Below are 25,346 nucleotides of genomic sequence, written 5' to 3' on the forward strand. Positions count from 1 at the left end.
TACGAAAACATTACAGTTTGTTATCCTGTATAATATGCAAACCATTAACTAATGTTTATTTCTTCATCTATCACATATTATAAATGCATTGGTTTTCCATGCATTTATAATATACAGTGCAGGCCTCCAAAAACCGCGGGAACGCGGGAACGGCGTTCCCAGAAAGGTCACAGAGGTCACAGAAAAATTTTTTAAATTTTTTTTTTCTCTCCAAAGTTTTCGGCGACCTTGAGAACCACTGGACCTATTATGAAATTTCAGGATCATTCACAGTTAATTTAAAAAAAAGAAAAAAAAAAATCAGAAAAAAATTACGAAAACATTACAGTTTGTTATCCTGTATAATATGCAAACCATTAACTAATGTTTATTTCTTCATCTATCACATATTATAAATGCATTGGTTTTCCATGCATTTATAATATACAGTGAGTCAAAAAATTAAGGTACCAGTTATGTTAACCCCCTGTATATCCTAAACAAAGGAAGGTGTGTCATAATTGGAACTAGCAACCAATAACCGCATCTTTTAGCTTTCGAATTTAAGACCTCATTCGTTGAAATTGTTCAAGAAATAAAGACACGACGATCCAAAACCCCAAGGAAGATGCCAATTTAAAAGTTGCAGTTTCCTTCATTGCATGCGCTATTGATTTGTACACAAAGCGTGTGTAAGCGTATGCTTCCATTGATTAGCACGTTAAAACTAGCGTCATGCTTTCATTGATAAGAACACAAAAGTGCAACTTTTGATTTCGTCCCTTCATTAGGTTTTAGATCACCGTTTCTTTAATTCTCAACCAATTTCAACAAATAAGGTCTTAAATTGGAGCTAAAAAGTTCAGGTATTAGCTGATTGTTTTAAATTTGACATAATTGGTCTATACAGGGGTGAACACAACTGGTACCTTAATTTTTTGGCTTACTGTATATGTGATAGATGAAGAGGTAAACACAAGTTTTATGGTTTGCATATTAAGGAAAACAAACTGTAATTTTTTTCGTAATTTTTTCCATTTTTTTTTCAAATTATCTGTGAATAATCCTAGCCCTCAGAATAGGTCCAGTGGTTCTTCAAAGTTGCAGAATACTTCTAAAAAAATGTTAAAAAATAAATAAAAAATTGTTTTTTGAATTTTTTTACCGACATCCGACATCCAATAATCGGTTGAGCCCTAGATGTGATTATACCCGGTATCAATCATATACTATATATATGTACTATGACTTACAACAAAAAAAATGACAACATTGTTGGAAATTTGTGAGTTTTGACAGTAATACTTTGAAATTTTAAGTTGTGTTTTTTTGTGAAAAAGGATGTAAATTTTTATAGAAAACTGTTCCAAAATAAGGCTCAGATTGCACGAGAGAGCATCTAAACCCTGAGAGCTTCCAGGGCCCTTAAGCGGGCCCTGGACCCCGGCCGTTAGGGCTTCGCGCTTGTGATGTCCGCTATGCGCACATAGGCCTATTTCAGTTATTTCACAGAAAATTTCCAGCACTTGTCATTAAGTTCCCAGACAGCAGAAAATTTTTTGGAGGCCTGGGCTAAACAAGCCCCCTTTTTCAGATATCATGCAATATATTTTTAATTCAAAGCAGAAGACAAGTACATTGTAAAGTGTATTCAGTTGTTATTTATAGTGCGTAATTACCCATTGGAAAAAATAAAACACAGGTATTCTAATTTGCAGGTAATGGACTAAGTTTAGTCTGAGAATAAGTCTCAAAGTACATTCAGTTTGTTTTGGACTCAAAATGTTTACCATTGGCCTATAAAACATGTTTGATGCATTTTAATACAAAATGTCATTGTCAGAATAGGGTTAATGCCTAGATATGCTCGACATAAAAAAAGATAATAATAAAATATACACATTTTGCAAGATCTGGATGGTACTTGTCACAATTGTATCGGCCCATGTTGCACTACATGTAGATAGCAAATCAGTGTTCTTGAAATGGAAGAAATGCATTATGGGAAGTGTGAGATAGCTTCTTTTGCAAACCCTGATATTAGGGACTGCACAGCCCCATAATTGCACAGGCATTGTTTATTTACAATACATTTGTTTCATTTTATTATTGTCTCTGCTTCATATGTACAAGCTGCAGACTAAATAATAACATTTTGATTGCACATTGCTTCTAGACAGACTTGTGCAAGTCAAATTTAGCTCAAGGTCACAGATCTCAAATTTGCTGCAATTTTGCTGCTCAAGTTCCTGTTTATAACTTTGTCAGCAAACATCTAATGCAGCCAGTGGATGTCACAGATAATAACTACTCTGGAATTATAAATTGGAACTGAATGTGAATTCATGCAGGCCAAATATTGCAAGAAAATGCACTAGAAAAATGGCAAAAGTGCATAGAATAATCCCCTTTCTTTCAACAAAAGTACATGGGATCTTGAAAACCTGTGTTCACAGTCATTCTGAAGCACAGGTCTGTCACTTACGACACACTATACGACCGCCAGGAAAGGTGCGTCACGGGTGGGTCATTCTGTCATATTGTTGGAACGCAGAGTACAGTCAAGGAAGCCACTGGTCAGTCACAACATAGGTGCGTCAATGTCAGTCACACCTGGGGCGTCATGTCCTTCATCACAGGTTTCGCTAGCTTTCAAAAGCAACTTCTAATCAATGTTTCTTGATCAGAAAACATGTATTTTGTAGAAAAAGATTTATTTAACTAGAATTTCACGGTTCTTGACCTTCACGGTTCTCGACGCAAAGCGTAGGCCGCAATGCCTCCACCTTGACGCCCATCATTTTAACCTAGGTGCAATTTCACTTGACCCAATAATGACCTTCACACTACCTGCAGCAGTCTATGGCGACCCCAGATGACCCCCAAAATGACCTTGACATTTTTGCCTTGTTACAGTGGTTGTCCCCACAAAATTTCATGAATCTGCGACAATCTATGGCGATTTGACCTCGGATAACCTTGGATGACCCCCAAATGACCTTGACATTTTTGACTGCCTACAGTGGTCGTTCCCACCACAATTCATGAACCTGCAACAATATATGGTGATTTGACCCTCGATTATGCATATTTTAAGCTGAAAAGCAAATCAGGTCAAGAACTTCTGGCTGGATAAATAAAATATTTTCAAAAATGTAATCAACATTTGGTGCATGAAGTTACGTATATTTTCACACCCTGTATCACCACTTTGGTCAATCATCATAACATAGCAAAAGTATACATTTTATTCAAGCTCATAGTGTGGCCTGTCATCAAATTAGATTTTATTTGAGGTATTCCATATCAGTTAGCAAATCCAATCAATTATCAATTTACTAGTAAAATTAAATTTTTTCATGATATCACCCTATATATTTTCTTACGCACCCTGTATACCAACTTAAATTGTGCATAGTTGTATTCCTTGGAACATAAGCTTTCCAAAAATGTATAGTTTTGCTGGTGTGAGATGTATAGTTTTAGATTTGTATCAATTTTAAGTGAAGAGGAAGACAGATTATCAAAATCAGTGCTTGTAACGCAAATGTGCCCCACCATACGACACATGACCTTAGGCTAAAATAGTACTTTGACCTGCTCTGGCGTCTGAATTCACACGGAATCATTCGTATCATCTGCGTATTGTAGACATAATGTAGGTATGCCAGGTGAATTCAAATTTGCCATCAAACTGCATCATTTTTATATCAAATTAAAGCCCTTGAGTAAAGAAAGCCAACACTGAAAACCTTTTTGTCATAGCACTTTCCGTAGCAAAGTTACACCTAGTCAAAGATTGACTTTCATCAAAAGATTCTGCTAGCAAAATTCCCCAAAACAGCATTACGGGGGTGTTTCTAGATCTTAGTCACATGACGATAGCAGCTTTTTTAATGGAACTGCTATCATCATCCCTCTGAAATTCCATGTGCGAGTCTCTCATCACCAAAAAAATATCATATATTTGGGTCAAGTGAAGTAGGCCTATAGACAACATATTTATGAAGGTTTCCTTGAGCAAGCGGTTCTTTTAAATTTCAATGTAAATTTGTATTGCGGGTAGGCCATTTTGGCTGACTAGCAAATGTGTTAACTGTGGTTTTCCTGTCATACCTAGTATAATGTTCAGGGGATCCATCCCTGTGCACGCTTTAAAAAGTGTCAGAGCTATTGGAAAAGAGAAGGGGGATCATTCCCGGTTCGATATCTGCACTCAACCCTCTATGACTATGAGGACAAGATGGGCGCGATACAACTGTACACATGTAGGTGCATATAGGTTGTCTACCCATAAAATCCTGTAGAATATAGACCTTTTTCTGATGACGTCACCTAATCGATATTGGGGTCTCAGATGTAAACAAACAACACATGCGTTTCCCACATGCCCACATAGTGCCGTACAATTACGCCGACTTTCGTGATTCGGCGAGGAGGAGGATTCAACCTCCTCGCTTGTTTACAAACAGAGAGGTAGACAAAGGGCCTGTCAAAACTGTTCCGCTTGTCCAAATACTCAAGTATCAAAAGGATGGACCACAATAGAGTGAGTCAAGCAACATGAATAGGGGATTAAAAAACTGTGAAGTAGGACCATGTGCTTCCTTTGTCCAATTTGCCATCAAGATTTCGAATGAAAACAGTTCAGACCCAGAACACGATCATGTCAGAAATTAATATTTTGTTCTGGGTCTGATTATTCGGACTAATGCCCTATATCCAGGCTGGACACATCACAGTACCGTGTGATGTGTCCAGTTCGTCGCCGAACTTACATATAAGATGGAGAGCTTAGCATAACGGCCTGCCTATTTACGCTTCCTGAAAACACTCTTGCACATAACATAGAAAACCACAAATTCACTAACTTCAACTTGCACTACCGACACCATGAAAAATATTTTAATTATTACCGATCCTTCAGAATACTTGCAAATATTGGCAGTTTCATAAAATCCTGCTGCTGAAAATCGTAAATTCCACAATCTTCTGTCAGATCCAGGTCAGTAATCACAGGTGGGCGAATCTACCAGCGTGACAAGACCAGAGATAATAAAAGGATGAGAGGCCACGCCGTACAAATAGCTAGCCTGATTGGCAAGCGTCGCCGCTGGCCAGATCTTCTACGGTCGTGTATGATGAGTAGAGACCATAGAGCCCTATATAGGGCTCTGTGGAAGAAACAGTTCCTAATTTTGAAGCCATGGATAATAGGCCTATATTCATTTATACGAGAACCATATTTTTGTACCAATCACAGAACAGAATTTCACTTACTCACAGCTGTCAATCATTCTTGTGAAACGTAAGCTCCGCCTAGTATCAAGGTCTTCTTCTGCGCATTGGTTGTGCGCATTAACTAGCCTCCAGCACAAATCCTGTGCACACGATCAGGCAGGCTTCCCGTTAGTGTGCGTCATTGCGTCCAGACGCGTATTTTACAAATTTGGACGCAAATTCACATGGCTAATCAAGTATTTTGCGTCCATGTGGACGCAGACAAAACTTCGAAATTTAATCATTAATTGATGATAAAAATAAGACATTTTTATTCTTTTATATTTTTAAGATAATAAAAGCCCCAAAATTTTGACCCACCTGCTTACATAGCAGGGATGCCAACTAGTACGATTTTGCCGTATTTTTTATGCGATTTTTGTTTAAAATACGATTTTACGCTTTTCCCCTTAAAAAATACGATTTTCCGTTTAGCCTATCGAAAAAAAAAAACGTAAACGACTGATGTCAATTTCACTTACTGGAGTTAAAATAACCGATAATTTGAAGCCTAGGGTTGTATAAAAAGTTGAAACAAAATCGGGCTTTGTTCCAACTCCGCTGCCCGTTAATCACGCATTCTGCCGACTTTCGGATGATGCATGCACATTAAAAAATATTTAACATGTTTAGTAAGCCTACAAGATGGTTTCCGAAATAATTTTCTCTTGACTTTCAGATGGTTCATGCACATTAATATTTTTCATTAACTATCTAACTGCTACCTATGCAATGTCTTCTGAAGGTACTTTCTTAGTCAACTATTTAGCTCTACTGGTGCAAAAGAATAGGCCTACAAGATGGATTCCTACAGCGTTTTTCTGCCGACTTTCGGATGATGCATGCACATTAAAAAATATTTAATATGTTTAAATAGGCCTACAATATGGTTCCGAAATAATTTGTTCTTGACTTTCAGATGGTTCATGCACATTAATATTTTTATTAACTATCTAACTGCTACATATGCAATGTCTTCTAAAAGTATTTAGTCAATTGGTGCAAAAGAATAGGCCTACAAGATGGTTACCTAACTGCCTACTTTCGGATGATGCATGCACATTAAAAAAATTAATGGTGCAGGCAGTGGCACATTAATATTTATTCAAATATGCTTGAGCGTTTCAAGCATGTATCTATGATGTGAGGTAGGCCACGCAGGTGACCCCCGCCCCCAGTGGGGGTGGGGGAGGTGGGTGTTTGAGTTCTGGTGGAATGGTCCTCTTGAATTAATGAATTATTAGTATGAAATTGTGCAGCATATATATGAAGGTCAGCCACGCCAATCATGTAATAAAGCCAGTGCAGCCGTTTCAAAAAGGCCTTGTACATGGTTAAGTATAGGAAAGTAGACATTAAAAAGTGCTATAACTCGAAAATGGAGCCTCTTTGAATTTTACATTTTAATTTCTTGTTGATACATACCTTGTCCTTGCTGTGAAAAATAGTAATCACCAGTGGCCCCCGGGTGGGGGTGGGGGAGGTGGGTGTTTGACTTCTGGTGGAATGGTCCACTTGAATCAATGAATTATGAGTTTGTAATAGTTCATCATATATGAAGGCCAGCCATGCAAATCATGTAATAAAGCCAGTGCAGCAGTTTCAAAAATGCCTTGTACATGGTTTAGTATAGGAAAGTGGACATTAAAAAGTGCTATAACTCCAAAATGGAGCCTCTTTGAAAATTGCATTTTAACTATCAAATTTGTCTTCTGTAAGGGGCTTAAAAGGGTTTTTACAGTGTAGAAACACTCTAGCTTTGGGGGCTTCGCTCCCACGACCCCACCGGGCCATTGCCTCTGGACCCCACCAGGGGGCCTTAATCGGCCCCTGGACCCCGGCTGCATGACGCGATGCTATACGGTCGCTTCGCTCCCTAAAAAATACAGTTTTGTATGGCAAAATACAGTTTTTGGGGTCTGTGAGTACAGTTTCTTGAGTTGCAAGGTTGGCATCCCTGACATAGCGACTGGAGATGGAATATCATGGCAAAAATGCACTTTTATTTTATTTTAACAATCAACATTTGATGAAGTGTAGACCCGGGGTACGGGTACATGTGTTAGCAACAAGGGGCTGCCGTTCTGACCATGAAATTCCGCGGCGTTTCCCAGTAGGGGAGATTGGGGTTAGTTGAAACATTTTTCACAAAATCGTCTTTTTAACGCAAGCCGATTACTTTCAAGAAACACTAACCATATCAGTATAAACATATACATACATGCTACAAATACAGCCTTAAACTTTATTGGACAGCTTATGATTATTCATATAATCCAATTTGAAAATTTGAAAAAAAGTGTTTCAACTAACCCCACCCCTGGGGTAAGTTGAAACATAGGGTGAGGTTAGTTGAAACACAGCTTGTAAAAATTTCAAAATAATTATTATTGTGTTGTTGGGGTTATACTTCCCTTGAAGGCACCCTTTAACATACAATCAGTGTGAAAAAATGAATAAATAAATATGTGGGAGTGCGGGTCAATACTTTGGACACAAGGTGATGAGTGTCACCATGGACCAAAATATGAGAAGCCTAAAATATTATAAAATGTACTTTCTGTGTGCACTTTTTGCTTGTATTATTGCTTTTTAACCATATTAAAGCAATATTGAAGAAATGGTAAACATGTTACAAATTTTAAAAAGTCAAATTTTTAACCATATTTTTTCTATGCGATTTTCACGTGTCAACTAACCCCACCTCAAAAGTTTCAACTAACCCCGATGCCTATTTTTACATTTCAAAGTTCATTACACAAAATAAGAAATACAATAAAACTTTTATTTAACATTATTCTGGGGCTTACTACTAGTGCTTATGATACTCAAAAAATAATCCCCTGAATCTTCAAACAACATGGAGATAACGCATCTTTTCTGAGGGGTATAAAAATTAGTCAGTAAGTCAAAAAACAGATATTCCTTTCCCAAGCCAACACTGGTGGGGCATCAGTGCTGTTGCTAATTTGGTGGATGACCCATACTAATACCTATTACTAGGTGCCAGTATTTTACCAAATTAATTTTTTGTGTCAGAAAAAAATACAATGTTTCAACTTACCCCGCGTTCCAACTAACCCCAATCTCCCCTATGATTGATCGTGAATTTCAGATGGACGCACAAAAATCTGTCTGGACGCAAGTTTTTTCAACCTTGTCAGCAAACTTGCGTCACACATGACGCACATTTTTAAATCCTTAACGGGAACCCTGCGATCAGGTTGGATGGGCGGTTTACGCCTGGTTTACACAATAGGAACTGCGATGCATCCTAAACTGGATCATTTCCGTGTATTCGCATTGCATGGTGGGTAATCGCCTGCCAGTTTGCGTAGCTCCACGTTCACAACGGTTTAAAATCAACACAGGTAAATCCATATAAAAATTAACATGGACACAAAATTGACATAGCTTATGTAATTCAAATAATAAAATAATAAAATGTAATATTATCATGATAGATGCACGCTTTATTAAAACTTGCAAAGATTATTAAGTCCAATAATTTGTTTGTGTTAGCTTGCACGAGTCACAAAATGGCGACCCATCACGCATTTTCTGCATGTGCCGACATTTATAGTAACTCATATTGACTGTCCTCAAACTAGCGCCAGTGTGTCTCAGGCCTGATAACGACCCCAGGTAATTTTATGCAGAAAGTTTTCTTGCGAACAGCTGCAGGTGACAATTAAACAATGAACACGGCTTGTTTATGTACATGCGTGGGGAGACTTGTACGTCAGCTGACGTGTTTTGGACATGTTCCGGCGTAAAAAAGTGTTGTTTTTCTTCATGAAAAATACCAGCGATGACCAGTTTTTTGTGGGCTATTTGATTTACAGGTATGTCGGTTCGTCATAGGGTAGAAATGATAGCTGTACAATTTGTATAACATAATACAGTTTAACATAGGCCTAAACATTTATGGGCACAAATCGACCTTCCGTATTATGCACAAGTATGTGGAAGTGGCAGGCATACTAATGCCCACATACAGTGCGAAAACACCAAATACTGCGTATTTTCTCCTCTGTTTTGTCATCTTTCACATAGTTTCCATAAAATAATTTTTAACTTACTGGTTACCTTTGTTTCAGATTGCTTTGATACCACAAAATACAAAAGATACGGAAAATCCGCCATAATTTGAAAATAAATTTTTGTTTTGTTTCACATTTTTGTTTACTTTTAATAGGGGGGTCACACATTAGCTCATTAGGTGTCTGCATACGACCCATAAATGAACAACGGCATGTTTTGAGCATAAAAAAATATCAAATTGTTTTCTTCATAGAGACCTAAACATTTTCAAATATTTATTTAGTATATATGTGTAGTTACAAAAAAAATATTTTTAGGTCTATTAATGACCTTTTGAATTTTACACGGCGGCTCTGTGAAAGCACCAGATTATTTATCAGCAAAGACCAGTGTCTGGATCCGCAGAAGAAATTAAGAAATTGCCTTTAGAAAGTGAGTTTTTCGACCGGTGCCAACGATGTAGTGAATTTTAAAGTTACTTTTTCTGAACCATGAGAAATGTATCTTTATTTTGGCACAACTTGTTTTTTTCTACGATAAATTTGAAAATTTGATGTTTTTTTGCCCGAAACGTGTGTATTTTCCCATAGGAAACGCTGTCCAAGGGTGAAATTTTGATATGATGACTGTAGATGATGAGTTACCCTACTGTGTGCCTCATGTGCAATCAAATTGAGACTCCTTTTTCCTGAATCTCCACAAAATATCTTTCTTTTGACGTAAACAAGAAATTTCTAGGATGTTGGGTTAAAAATGGCAATATATTGAAACATTTGTTTTTTGGCCATTTTCCTGTGTATTTTCCCATAGAAATTGTTGACCTTACTTGTGAAGTTTTCATATTTTTCCATTTCTGGAGTGTAGTTATCAACATATTATGACCAACTTGTTGTTTTTATCTACTGCAGTGGTCCAACTTGAAGTCCTAGAGTTGTTTTACCTTGAATATGGATGTACAAAGTTGATATTTTTATTCCGAGGGTGTCCGTAACTTGCTGTTTCATTCTGTAGCACTTTTTTACATTGAGCGGCAATTTCCTTGATTTTCTAGATTTTCCCCACTTTGGAGGCAATTTCTCACAATATTTTGATGCACATGAAGCTTTTGTTGTTGTTTTTGTGTTTCAACCCAAGGGTTAGAGTTGGCTTAGTGTAAATGCAGCCATTCACAATTCATATTTTTAATCTGAGATTGTCGTAAATCTGCAATTTTATTCTGCAAGGGGTTAAAATGAGAGTGCGACGATCCTTGATTTTGGTGTTTTAGTCCATATTTGGAGTAATCTTTTTCAAAAACTGAAGCAAATGATGTACCTCTTGACATATCTATGTTGAAAGACTCGGTTATACAGCAACTTTAAGTGAAAACCGGACATAGGAAGCATATAATTTTGATTTTTAAGTCTTCAAACATGCCATATTGTCGAAAACATGCGTTTTATCAAAATCATGCTGAAAAACAGCCATTTTTTCGAACTTTTAAATTGGCGTAACTCAAAACGCTTTATCCAATTTGAACCATTTAAATTGCTATCTTCATCATTTTGCAAGATGCTTCTGAAAAACTTAATGCCAAACATTTATATTGTAGATAAAAGAATGATGTGACCCCCCTACTTTTAAGCTTTTTACACCGGCGAACTAGTAAACGCGTACTGCGAGCTGGCAGTTCCGTGCAGGGCGCCTGGCGTGGCGCCAAAGTTGATCACGCAGCCCGCCGGTATTTGCGTTTGGGTGCTGATGACTCGAATGCTGGACCCCAATATCGATTGATTGGTGACGTCTGAGAAAAAGGTCTATAATCATCAAGCTCTGATGTACATGTGCAATAAATGCATGAATGATCAAATCTGAAATAAACACGAATTAGACTTGACTACGATCAAGATTCCTTACATTTATACACTTCAACAATACAAGGTTTACTTACCATAGTTTATCTGCTAGTTAAGTTTATCTCATTTCAAACGAAACGCTCCCTGCAAACTGGTATTTTCGACAAATTTGGAGGCGGAAAACAAGCCCGTGTCATCCTCAAATTCAACACTCATGAATTTTGCATTAACCTTTGACCCTCGGCGAGATCGCAAAACAACAGTTAGACTCCAGTGCAATCGTTTTAAATGGTGGCTGTGTTTGTGTGTCGGAGGGGGGAGGGCAGGACGCCCGGAGTAGTCAGGCGGCATAGGAAGCGCAACACGTGACGTATGAGGCTGGCGAAGATACAGGGCTGACAGCCCCTTTCAAAATTCACGGTTAGCAATTACAAATGGAAAATTAACATACTTGCAGTGTGGTACACGGTCGTACCCCGACGGTTTTAGAGTAAGATAATTTTGCTTTGACACCACATAACAAATTTAGAATTGTTTATGAAGATTTCATGATTATGTGTTAATCCAATGGCGACCTCAAAATTGGCGATATCGCTTCCATCACCGCCTGGAGTAGTGTTATTTTGATTGATTTTAATTCGATTATTCCACTGGCTTCATAATTTGTTTTTCATTCAATTCCCAATTCAATTCTCTATCCCTATTACTTTTATTGACTCGATTCAAATTAAATTCAATATTTTTTGTTTCAAATTATGCATAGTCAATCGAATTCCCAATTCAATGCATGATTAAATTTGAATCTATAGTGATTCGAATATGGAGCTATATCAGTTCGGGGGCACTGCTAATTCAAAGACGTCTCTGATATCAAAGACTCTTCAGTGCCGAGACACCTGACAGTATCATAATTCAGAGACGTCTCATAAATCACATACTCCCTAGTCTCAAAACCCAGCCGCAAACGATATTAGTAAATGTTGGTGATTGGTGAACGTGACCGGCGCAGCGGGAATAATTTTGCGAGTAGGCCTAATCAGGGTTGTAGCTAGCCCAAGTTGAGTGCCTGCTAATTTTACTATCCAATTCATGAATTAAAGCGCAGGCTCGGGGTACACTCTTTATATATAGTATACCAGTGTGAAGTGTGGGGTGCCACAGGGCTCCATCTTGGGGCCATTACTATTTATTATATATATGAATGACATTAGCAGAACATCCAAACTTTTATCGTTTATATTATTTGCAGATGACACAACTGTTTTTCTATCTGATAACAATATTCAAAGGCTTTGTGACAATATGAATAAAGAGTTGAAGGAGATTGTTAACTGGTTTAAGTGTAACAAGTTATCCCTGAATGCCAGTAAAACAAATCTTATGTTTATTGGAACACCTCATCAAACAAAGAATATAACTGATGTCCACAATGTATTTCTGGATGGATGCAAACTTTCACGTGTATATGACGTTAAATTTCTAGGCATTACACTTGATGACAACCTAACTTGGAGGTCACATGTTAACAATATTAGTAAAACATGTTCTAGAAATATTGGTGTCCTAAACAAGCTTAAACTTTTTTTACCAAAAACAAGTCTGTATCAGCTGTATTGTACGCTAATCTTACCATATTTAAGCTACGGTATAATATTGTGGGGTTCTGCTAATAAGTATAATTTAAACAGACTTGTGAAGCTCCAGAAAAGAGCAGTAAGAATTATAAATAATAGTTCGTATCTTTGCCACACCAAACCATTGTTTGAAAAGTACAATTTACTTAATATATGCCATCTGTATAATAAAGAACTGGGTATATTTATGTGCAAATATCATAAGGGTCTATTACCAAGTTCATTTGACAACTTGTTCATAAACATGAAGTCTATTCACAATTATAATACCAGAAAGAAAGAGAATTATCGAACTGACATCCATAAAGTCACTGATGTTTTAACACTTGGTCCTAGGCTGTGGAATAGTTTGCCAAGTGAAATTAAAGAAGCTAAACTGGTAAATGAATTCAAAAATAGTATGTTAAGGTATCTAAAAGATAACAAATAATGTCACAATTCATGTTGTGCTGAATCTATGTTATTCACTATACTATTTGATACTACACTACTGCTAAAATATTTGCCTATTTAAAATTGTATTATGGTAAATTAAGATGGGTCCTTATAATTCATATTGTGCTGACTCTATGTTATTCACTATACTACTTGATATTATACTACTGCTAAAATATTTGTTTGCTTAAAATTGTATTATGGTAAATTAAGATGGGTTCTTTGTTTTTTATTTATGTTTATGTGTATATTCGTTGTTTTGATTAAATTATAATTATTTGTTAGTTAAAAGGTGGTACATCGTTATCAGGCCTCGGCTTTGTGATGTACCTACCTTGTTATCTTGTTAATACACAATAATTGTATATAATAATGCTATATAATAATGTTTGTATGAGATTGATGAAAATAAAGATTGATTGATTGATTGATTGATTGATTGATTGATTGATAGTAAACGTAAAAAATCGGGGAATGCTAAAAAAATTGTGTTGCTCTTTTTCATAACTTTGAGCTTAAATGTTGCAGAATAACTTTTCTTCATCGACGACATTTGGCAGACTTTCAATTCTCCGTACACATCAAAACATGTGGTGATGAATGTACCAAACTTCTACATTAATATTTCATAGAGTATTATACTAGCTTATACTTGAACAGCAACATTATATGGAGTAGTAAATTAATTGTTCAGGCCCCGACTCATGGAAACAATTTCAACCAATACCAAGAAGAAACTAGAAGCATTTTTATTCACTATTTCATTAAAACATTTTTATTTTCTAAAATTATTATCATCGTTATTATTTAGGCCTACAGGGCGTTTCTAGATTCCGAGACCGGCGCGCCGGGGGCTGAACTGAACAAAATGTCAAAATATTGAACATCGGCGCGGAGCGCCGATAGGGTTGTCTGAGGGGCGATGTGGCCCCTCACCCCTCCGAATTAGACAATTTTGTTTGGTGCAACATGTTTATTGGTTATTTTCGGAACATATACTTTTTACAGATTTCCAGCTGACCCGCAAATTTTAGTTTTAAATGAATACGTGTTAGTCCAGTCAACGTGGGTTTTTACTCACCACTAAATGCAACATAATTTTTTTCACTGCTATGAATGTTAGTCGGATGTCCCCTGAACAGCATACAAAAAGTATACTAAAATATACTTGGTGGAAATGTAGTTTTTGTCGGGAAAAGGTCATACAGGGGTCAAATGTCAAAATCGCTCCAATCATTTTAAAAACTAGGCTATATCAAATTATTCCTCTAGTCATAAGGATTCAGAAAAAATATAGTTTGCCATATCTGTGATGTACAGTTCTTGAGTTATAACCGAAAAGGTCAAAGGTCAAATATTGGGTTCAACAGAGGTCAAAAAACTAAAAACTGTCTGATTTTAACCAAAATGGTCTCAAATTGTTCAGCTTGCAAACATAATTCATTTAAAGAATAGTTGCACTGTTTAGGTTGTTTAATTACATGCGTAACATCGAAAACTAGGTCGGGGTCAATAGGAGTTCAATGGTCAATGACCTCTTTTACCCTGCTACCTTGGTAACGAAACATCCAAGATATGGCAAACTATTCTTATTTTGGAGTGTTTTTAAAGGACAAACACATTGAGACCATTTTTAAGGAGATCGGAGCATTTTTTCGAAGTTGACCCACGTGGAGCCCAAAATTTGACCTTTGACCTTTTTGCTTATAACTTGAGAATGGTACATCACAGATATGACAAACTATACTTTTTCTGAATCCTTAAGACTAGAGGAATGCTTTGGTATAGTTTTTAAAGAGATTAAAGCAATTTTGAAATTTGACCCCTGTGTGACCTTTTCCCGCCAAAAAATATCTTTCCACCAAGTTATGCTAATTTTCACCTCACCGAACCGGCCTGGGTTTGCCGCAGTTGGAAGACGGGTGTCGCGAAACTGTTTGAGGTACGAATTTAGTACTTTCTGTCAATCAAGCTTGATCTATACTCTTTATGCCAGCCTTTAATTCATTAGCATAGTCATTATAATAACGGGGGACCGCCTTGATACGTAAAATGACAGAAGATCGCATGAAACTCAATAGAGAGAGCCCAAACCAGTGTGAAGCCAACCGGAAATGGTAACCATGGCAGTCAAGTGGCCCATTCTAGGCTAATTGGTTGTGACTGATGGTAGATGGAACTAGTTATAGCCCTGGGTTATTGGCACTTCACAAACAGCACTTAAACCCGGTAAATGTTGTAAATGGAAAATTTACTGCAGACATAACTGCACTATTGTAGTTGTAGAAGTAGTTGTAGTTGCTGTCCTTAAGTCATTCCCTTCCTTCATTCCTTATATTATAGGGTGCGCTATAGGGTCTCTTGCCCTGCAATTAAGTTACCTGAAATCAACAGAGAGCGTATAAGATGTGACACACATTATTAAACTTATGGTTTAGAGGAGTACCGTATTTCGCGATCCTAGCATCATCTTTTTATGACATTTTGATTGATTTTTTTTGACATTAAAATGGTTTAGAGGAGTATTTCGTGATCCTAGCATCATCTTTTTATGACATTTTCAGCAGATATCGACGAAAAAAGCTTATGCCCAAAATTTCAGTTGATTCGGATTTCGCGAATTATGCATGATTTAATAATGTATTACTGCTCCATAGACAATGTGTTGTAATTTCGTTCTGGTGTACCAGAACGTAATTCAAATTTCACGATATTTTTGCTGAACGAATTAATCTGCAAGATATTTTTTGTACATAGACATTATGTAGGAGGTTTGCAGCGGTAAACAAATCTTTTTTGAGAAAAGTGTGGGGGGGGGGGTGATGATGTGGATCACGAAATGCTCTTTTAAAGGGCAGTCTTTTTCTTCAAAAGGTGGGTACGGGTCCCTGAACATATATAGGCCTATATGACGTGCTTTTTTTTTTCTGTGGGCGTCATATTTTTAAGAAAAATAAGGGGTCATAAACTTATCAACATTTATATCAAAGGACTTGTAACTATATAATGTTACTAGATATTGACAAAAATTACATTGATATTTTCTCGCAAGCACTTCTTTCCAAATAAAGTAGCTCTGCAGAACTAGTATAACACATTTCCTGATCGTCCTTTTGAATATGTTTTAGGCCTGTGGGTGCAGAACTCTAGGCTGTCATAATTTTGTACAACCCGAGAGAGGCTTCATAAAATGATTGACTCTAGTCGCTGATATGCTTGGGACCCTTTTCTGAAGAAAATGCCAGCTCTCTAAGTGCATATTAAGACAAACTTAGCTATCGCCACGTAACGAGGCAAAAATACATCAAACAATGTGAAGATAAATATGTACAGAAATACTTTTCTATTTCACTAAACATTTATAACCATAATACACAAGGGGGTTCCATCTGACCATGTTTTTCTAACTTTATCGACTCGTGATAATTCATATTGGATAATTTTTGGGTAATTGTGTTACTTTTTACATGCTTACACTTCTGTTGACGTGAAAGTTTGAAATCTGTCGAGTCGTTAGTTGAAGGTACTAGAACTTTCAGCATGTTCAGTGAGTTGATAAATCACAAAACCAGACTTTTGCACTTTGTAAAGAGAATTGGTGTGCTAACTGCAAGTGAAAAGTCCACAAAAGCGACTTAATAAGTGCAAAACGTCAATGTGGGGTAAGTTTGTTACGACTTAATAAGCATGATAAGTGTAAAATGTCAATGTGGGATACGTTTGTTCGGAACAAACTTACCCCACATTGACATTTTGCACTTATTAAGTCGTTTTTGTGGTCTTATCACTTGCAGTTAGCACACCAATTCTCTTTACAAAATGCAAAAGTCTGGTTTTGTGATTTATCAACGAACAAATTGTTGGTATATAAAAACACTATAACGTTTGTAGCTATACATTAGATTTAAATTGAGCTGCATATTTATCAATATTCTCGTTTTCACATGAAAAAGATACCTAATGACAATTTTAATGACTTATTTTACTTCACCTTTACACAGTTCATACAAAATGTTAATGTTTTAAGCTTTCGCTGGGATCAATGGTAGTGTCGTTGCAGGCCCATTCAGTGATTTGCTCATATCTGGACGATCGTAAAAATCATCCAAATTCATATTTTGGTACTTTTGTCATTGCCATAGATGAGCTAACATAGCCCTGCTAGTCATCCAGCCGCAAACTGTGTATTTAAGACAAAGGTATTTACATAAATCTGCAATTTATATACTATACTGACAGTAAATAAATTAGCTACATGTATGGGACTTCAAATAATTCTGTTTTCTTCGGTTTTTGCAACATTTTTCATTTCAAAAATACCAAATGGCATTATGAATGACTTATTCTTCACTTTAAAGCAATTTATAAAACAACTTTCATTTTGTCAACTTGCGCTGGGATCTCTGAATGCGGCCTTTAACCAATTAGAATGGGTCTCTATCACACCCTTGTGCCCGATATATTTAACAAAAATCACGTTTTTGACCATACATGCATACGCAACATATATATCAATCCAAGACTTATTAACTTAACTATATAATACCTTAACTTAAAAACTTAACTTAATAATACATTTATTTGAAAGTTAATTGCTTTCTTGAATATGTGTTGCCGATTTCAAGCTATTTCAGATTTCGTGATTTGCATGCACGCGTATTGAACATGTTTGTAAATAATTGTTGATAAAAAATAACACATTTTTTTAAAGGGTTGAAAAATAATTTTGCATCTTTTTGCTATAGTATTAATATAATTATGTGCATGAAATTTGCTTTCATTTGTAGAAAGACATTCTTGACAAAGATGAGGCGACGGGAAAAACCGTCCTATACGGGTGCATGGACCTTTCAATTTTGGTTAGTTGGTCAGACGGTTTTATTGCCCAATGGAATGACCCTAAAAATCACCAAAATCTGTCCAAATTTGCCCCCTTTTTTTAACTCGCTTCATTCGCATTTTTTGTCAGTCAATATGAATCCGCTTTTGCCACAAGAACCAGACTCGCCCTGATCTTTAAAGCATTCGGAAAAAACACCTAAAATCCGTCTCGGTCGGACCCGTACATGTTTGTTTTTCCCGTCGCCTATTTTTGTTGTTGAAATTAGAACACTACATTATACAGCATGTCGAGGCTCTTATCTACTATTTCCATGGTTATTCACAGCAACAGCGGCGGGGAAACGGGGGCATTGACCTCAGCCACGGTTTCCACGTGCAGTCTTCTCCCAAAATAAATTTCCCGGATTTTTCGAAGTGTAGAAAAGAATGTGATGTCAAGAAATTCAAGACTACAGAAAACGTATACCATGTATGCCAAGTGCAAACAAAATCATATTTTAAAATGAAAGCTCCCAATCAGAAACTTAAATTAAATTTTTGTTTCTAAATTATGATGTTAAAAATGGTTAAAATCTCATTTTCATTATAGTTATTCTGTTCGAAAACATTAAAGCCATAATGTGTGATTTGCTTCACAGCGACGTCCTCAATTTTACTCGATTTCTACTTTTTGCATTATTATAATGCCCTGTGGTGTACTAAAATACCACGTAAAAGACTAAGCCTCAAGTACTTTAATAACAGTAAAATTTAACTTCTTATAATAGAGCTCACCGATCGAGTGCTTACAAACATGTCCCGTGGATGTCAGCTTATGTGTACACACGTACACGTCGAGCGCAATGCTCCGTGCATTGTTACAAGTAATACGATCGGCGAGCGTAGTACACGCATTGTAGGAGCTGGAATGAAATCGCAATTTTCTTCGTTATACCTCATATGTTTGGCTTGCCGAATTAAAAGAGGATAATGTGATCAGTGAATTGAAAACAAACATTTAAATAGGAATGTATTCTTTATGCAAATCACACATTATTGCTTTAATGTTTAATTAATACTGACCTGCATTAACAATTGATTAATGATCGAAAAATATATACTTATAGAAATAATTTCTAAACAGTTGTAGCAAGCTATTTATCACGTTGGCTATACTTCCACTAGTCTTCAATTACACCATCAACATCATGCAGACAACCGCAACGTGATTAGAAGAATCATAGTAACTCCTATAGTCTCGCAAATGTCAACTGAAAAAGGCATGTTCGTCTTGATTGTGCATTCTTTATGCCAGTATAGCAATCCGAACAGTCAAAAATTATTATCCCAAATTATAATCAAAACATCCACCGTGCTTTTCTGTGAGGTGCGCATAGCACTGGTTACTTGTGTCAAATGAGTCCAGACAGTTCCAGCATATGTGCTTCTTGCACTTGATGCAAGACACACGATTGCAACCTTCAAATTTTTCTATGAAGCCACAATCTGGTGTGGGGCATTGCTTCACATTCGCGCCAGCCGTGCGAGCCCATTGCCAAATTGAATCAGAGCTTTCCTTGCTGACTTTGTACTCTTGGCACGTCATGTTTCCAGGGTGAGGGTCTTCTCCGCAGCCGGAACAAATCGGATGGCCACATTCTGTGCAAGTCCACGCTACGACGGATTCGGATCGACGATAGATCATGCTGCAATCAGGCGAAGGGCAAAACTTCAGAACGGCTTCTTTCTTCTGCAACACAAATGCTTCTAATGCTGCTCGAAACAACTTGATCTGAGCTTCTTCATCATGTATAATAGTGCGAATGTCGACAAGAGTCAGTGGTTCCGTGCAACCTTCATAGGGGCAAACAACGGGAAAAATCTTGTCAGTCATGTTATGTTGAAGAAGGTTCTGAAGACACTTCAGACAGAAGTAGTGTCCACAGGAAAGAAGACGGTACGTCTTCTCATCTGGTTCAGCTGGGCAGAAACAAATTCCACACTCAATTTCTTCACTTGCATCTTTCACTTTGTTGACGTCTTTCAAACATTCTTGAATCTTCTCCAGGGTTGTCTCTCTGGAACCTTCCGAAACCGTCAACATCATCAGTCCTCTCTTTGAATCAATGGTCACATCTTCAACTCCAGGTTCTTCTTTCAGTTGTTCAAGCCAAGGACCAAACTTCAAAACCAACGCTCTCAAAATTGCACCTTTGATGAATTGCATCTTAATCGGTTGCGTATCCGTCAACGAAAGGAAATAACCTTGAAGCAGCATCTTGAACTCTTCTCTGCCTTCCTCTTTACCATAGATATGAATAACTCGGCGACGTCTATCAATATCAATGAAAGAAGATTTCGCATCACCAAGAACCTCCTCTAACCGGCCACCTGAGAGGTTCTGAAGCGCTCTTTCCATCCACTGACTTGATTTGTCAGCACCGACGAAGTCTTCGATAGGTACTTCTTCTCCGTGGAGGAGTGTTTTCAAAGCTGTCCTGACGTCATACACCTGTAAGAAATGAAACAAAAAATAAACATGTTTGGCAACTTCAGGCGTGTCTGGAAATGTTGAGAAACTGACCACGATTACAAGACAAGGCAAAATAAAGTTCACTTCTGAACGCCCCTAAAAACAATAAGAGGCAATTTTCAACACTGGTTTGCGTCCCGTTCTTCTTGTAGTTCTAATATTTGTCAAAATTTCCCTAGAAAACTATGACTTATACTTCAACAAAATTGTGAATATGCATGCAATCTATCACCTGTCCTCTCAAAAACTAAGATTATGATATGCACCAGAAACGTTAATTAAACTCTGCTTACTACAATAATCTGTCTAACTGCACTGCTGATGACAGAGAATGATTTCTATGCGATTGTTTGATTTAAAATGCAAGTGTTATTAGAGTAAAAGTAATTTGAGATCGAGTCAGAGTTGTCTTTTAGACTTAAAGTTGGTTTTTAGGGTTTAGAGTTAGCGACTTAGACTTATAGAGTTAAATATACATAATGAAATAGGTTAATGATTAGATACTGATTTTGAATGAATTTATAAACAATTGTGCACAGTGTTTTGGACTTCAAAACATAGCCTTCATGTGGGATGTTTGACATGCGCTGTCATCCATTAAATTGAGGTGCTCAGTATAGGTAATAGGTAGCAATTGTCTAAAACTCTTTATTATTTTATTGTTACATTACTATAATTAGGGAAAAACCCAATATGATTCTCACCTTCTGATAGTCAGTTCCTGCTATTTGTAGACGCCATCCATCAGCACGGTTCCTCATCTGCATAATCTTCACCGTAATGTCTTCACCACTCCCTTCAACAACATCAATAAAATCGTCAATCTGATCTTTCATGAGTCTATAGATGTGTACCGTACAGAAGAGGTAGCTTGTCACACGCATGCGTACGTGATACATCTCTTGATTTTCCGTGTACGTTGGTGCAGTCTGCAGACCTTTCACCTTCTCGCTCATTTGCTGGTGAAAAGACGGGTCAAAGTTCACGAATGCTATTCTCCTCTGACTCTTCTCTGACTTTGGCTCCAAAACGTTGATATCAAGTTGTCCAATACCGTCGACGTTGAAAAGTGGACGCAGATGCCTCTTTGCCGTGGAATTCTTCATAATAGTAGTTGGTTTGTTTCGCACTATAGAGACCGAATTAAATGATACACGGGTGGCTCTCTTCAAAGCATTCTCAAGCTCTTCTTGAGTGACGTGAAAATCAAGCCTGCTTATGTACACTACTCTAGTATCTTCTTTCTTAAAGTCGCACTTTATTGGTCTTCCGCGAAGTGGGAGTCCTTGTATATCATCCATGAGTCTTGCCGAGTCTCCAGTTGTTTGACAGGTTACGAATCCGAATCCTCTTGACCGTCCCAGAAACCAGGTAACTTCGACTGTTGTTTCAATGGCTGTTTTCCTCCGAGGATCAAATGTGTTTTGTTTGGGCAAAGATGGTTGCGCTGATATTGGTTCTTCCTCACCAGGGTACACTCTGCCATCCAATTTATTCTTAACCTGTATCGCATCTGACGGATCTAAGAAAGTCACTCTTCCCCATACCCCTTTCTTTGCTTGCGACCAATGACTTGGGAACTTGAATACTTCTTTCACTTGATCAGGTCGACATCCGCACAGTTGAAGCACTTCTTCCTCACCCAACCCTTTTGGAATGCTGCTTATGTCAAGCGATCTGTACTCATCTCCCATCAGAACAAAACCTGTTTCACCACCAGTGACTACTACATGTCTTACATTCCCAGAAGATCCAACGGGTACTTCTTTTTGTTCACGTCGTGCTCGGATTCTTTCATCTTTGAGGTATTCAGCAATCCTTTCCCTAGCACACACCTCTCCATGACTTGCTATAAAAACATTGAGACTACCTGCTTCCCAATCTGATTCGATTATACAAGGGGTGTTGCTTTCTGTTGTAATTCTGTCTTCAAGTCCTCGTAGTCGCTCGAACCGTTTCATAGCCAATGTTTTCATCAGTGCTGTACCCACATTGGTTATCTTCACTTCTTTGATGATGTTTCGTTCAAGAGCCTCTCTATCGATCTTGTCTTTGAATAATTGTGGCACCACTTCATCAATCCATTCGGCTTCTACTGGCGTGAGATCGCATAAAAAATCTTGAGAGGTTCTTCTGAGGTCTCCATAAATGAGCCATTTTGGTTGCGACTTCATCGATTTCAAGACTGACGAAGGATGAACCACGGCAGTCTTCTGCTGTCCTACGATGGTATATCCAGCCTTTGGGTGCCCGTTGTAAACACTCAAATTCTCGAAGTATACGGACATCAAAATCTTCCTTAAGAAAGTACTACCATTTTCATCGTCATCATCAGTATCAGGTACTTCAGTCTTCTCAATCTCAATCTTCAAGCTTCGTTTCAAGATCTGTTTTATCTCATCCACATTCTCTTTTACAGTGCGCAATGTCTTGGCATTCATACTATTGCGTTTACACCATACATTACGGCCTTTTTCTGGTACAGTTGACCATGTCTTGTAGATCTTCAACATAGTGAGGATATCACCACCTTCAGAACTGTATTTCAACTTCATCATCTCCGAATTCCGCTGGTCTGCTTCTGAACTACCTCTGAATATAATGTTACCTGGTGCTGAGACTAAAGCTGCAAGTGCTACGGCTTCATCGCCAACATTATTCCCGATTCCAGTTAGTACAAGTTTGGCCAGTCTCGGTTCCAGCGGCAGCTGTGCCATTTTTTCTCCTAGAGGTGTGAGCTGCCTTTTCTCATCATCCACCGCGCCAAGAAGAACCAACGATATCATTGCTTGTTGGATAGCACCTTTTCAGGAGATTCTACAAAATCAAACTTCTCCACATCCTGAACACCCATCTGTATCAGTTGTAACATTGCCATTCCTAAATGCACTCTCAGGATTTCTGGCTTCATAGATTGATCCATCTCATCGAAGTCTGACTTATTATACAAGCGATAGCAGACTCCTGGTCCTGTGCGTCCTGCACGACCCTTCCTTTGATCCGCCGATGCTTGCGTTATGCCAGTTACCTTCAACAAACTCATGTTTCTCTGAGGATCATACTGACATTCTTTCACCATACCAGAATCCACGACATACTTGATACCAGGAATGGTGACGGATGTTTCTGCAACATTGGTAGCAAATACTATTTTGCGTTTCCCCTCTGGCGTATCTTTGAAGACTTTCATCTGGTCATCAGGTTGCAATTTACCGTGAAGCGGCAAAATAATGACATCTTCACTCTTCAACGACCTTGCTATGTGATTGCAAGCTCGCTCTATTTCATTCTGTGATGTCAGAAACACTAGGATATCACCAGTATCTTCTTGATGATGAATCTGTTCAGCTTTCTCAACCGCTCTGTTGATGTAGTCTACGGCGTCTTTCCCTTCTGCTAATCCACACCAGATTGTATCAACAGGAAATGTTCTGCCAGGTACATCAACAACTGGACAGTTGTACAGATATTTGGAGAAGAGGTCAACATCAATAGTGGCCGACATGATTACAACTTTGAGGTCTGGACGTCGATGTTGCATCTTCTTAAGCATCGCGAGCAATATATCCGTATCAACAGATCTTTCATGAGCCTCGTCAATAATCACGCAAGCGCAGTCTGCTAGGTCACTCTTATCTGCCAGGCATATATTGAGCAAAGCTCTGTCTGTCATGAATTTTGCCAGTGTTCTAGAACTCACTTTTCTGCTCTGCCCTGCAACATACCCGATTTCCTCCCCAACTTTACAGCCATATTCCTCAGCAACCCGTCGAGCTAATGATATCGCCGCTACTCGCCTCGGTTGGGTGCAGATGACGGTTTTCTTGGAGCCATCTGGACTGGTTAGAAAATTAGTATCTTCAATGAGATACTGCGGTACTTGTGTACTTTTTCCAGAGCCCGTTTCGGCGCGAATAACACATGCATTTGTATCAGAGGCGGTAATGGTCTCTAAAATAAACGCTTTGTATCCATAGATTGGTAAAGGTCTCTGCGTTCGCCGGCATTCTCTCAAAAACCGCTGACTCAGATTGTCTAACTCTGTCAAATTTACATTATCAGCTGTCAACGGTTGCATTCGATCTAACTGAGATTTTGTCATCACAGACACTTGTTGAAATTCTGCCTGATAGCCCTGAACCTCTTTAATCTGTTGTTTGACAGCATTTTTCTGTTGATCAAGCTGGATGGCGTCTTTAATTGAATCACAATCTTCAAGTTTTTCCTCCAGTTCTTTCACTTGAAACGCCAACTCGCTCATTCTAGCATCTAGCTCAACAACAACTTTGTTTCCTTCAGATTCGATCTTGTTTAACAAAGCTTGAATTTTTTTCTTAGCAATCAAGCTACTGATACCTGCCTGTTCTTGTGCGAGGCTCGCATTCAAGGTGAATCCTTTCAATCGTTTTCCAAAGAGTTTTGTAGTCGCTTCTATGGCACTAGCTGTTGATTCAAATGTCACCACCGCGGATCGCTTGGAAGATGCAGCCTCATCTTCAATAATGACAACATTGACAAAACCTTTGCAGTCAGACTCTATTATCAACTTAGCTAACTCTGATTCACCAACAAAGCGAGCAATATTTTTGATCACAACATCATTTGGATTTCCTTTCTGCTGATGAAGATGTGGTCTTCCTCGATTAACTCGTCCAGCGTTCTGCGATTTTAGCACTCCAGCACCTGCGGGACTATCTTTGGGACTATCATTATCTTCGAATTCAGGCATGGCGATATCGGTTGACTTTTCTGCCATTGTGTCTTTATTACACCTTGAGTTTGTAG

General features: G+C 37.9%; 2 protein-coding genes across 2 annotated transcripts in view; both read right to left on the minus strand.

Annotated features, from left to right (window-relative positions):
- LOC140150898 (sorting nexin-13-like) overlaps positions 1-11,347 on the minus strand; it is a 70,363-nt gene extending 59,016 nt beyond the window's left edge. Inside the window, 1 exon segment of the mRNA XM_072173059.1 lies at positions 11,234-11,347. Within this exon segment, the coding sequence (XP_072029160.1) occupies positions 11,234-11,236 (3 nt within the window). The 5' untranslated portion in view covers positions 11,237-11,347.
- Positions 11,348-17,110: 5,763 nt separating this feature from the next.
- Positions 17,111-25,317, minus strand: LOC140150901 (uncharacterized). The gene is given in 3 exon segments (XM_072173061.1): positions 17,111-20,540; positions 21,266-23,347; positions 23,350-25,317. Coding segments are annotated over 3 exon segments (5,220 nt in total). The 3' UTR covers positions 17,111-19,370.
- Positions 25,318-25,346: the final 29 nt, after the last annotated feature.

Source organism: Amphiura filiformis, chromosome 4, assembly GCF_039555335.1.
Source record: "Amphiura filiformis chromosome 4, Afil_fr2py, whole genome shotgun sequence".
Taxonomy (NCBI): Eukaryota; Metazoa; Echinodermata; class Ophiuroidea; order Amphilepidida; family Amphiuridae; genus Amphiura; species Amphiura filiformis.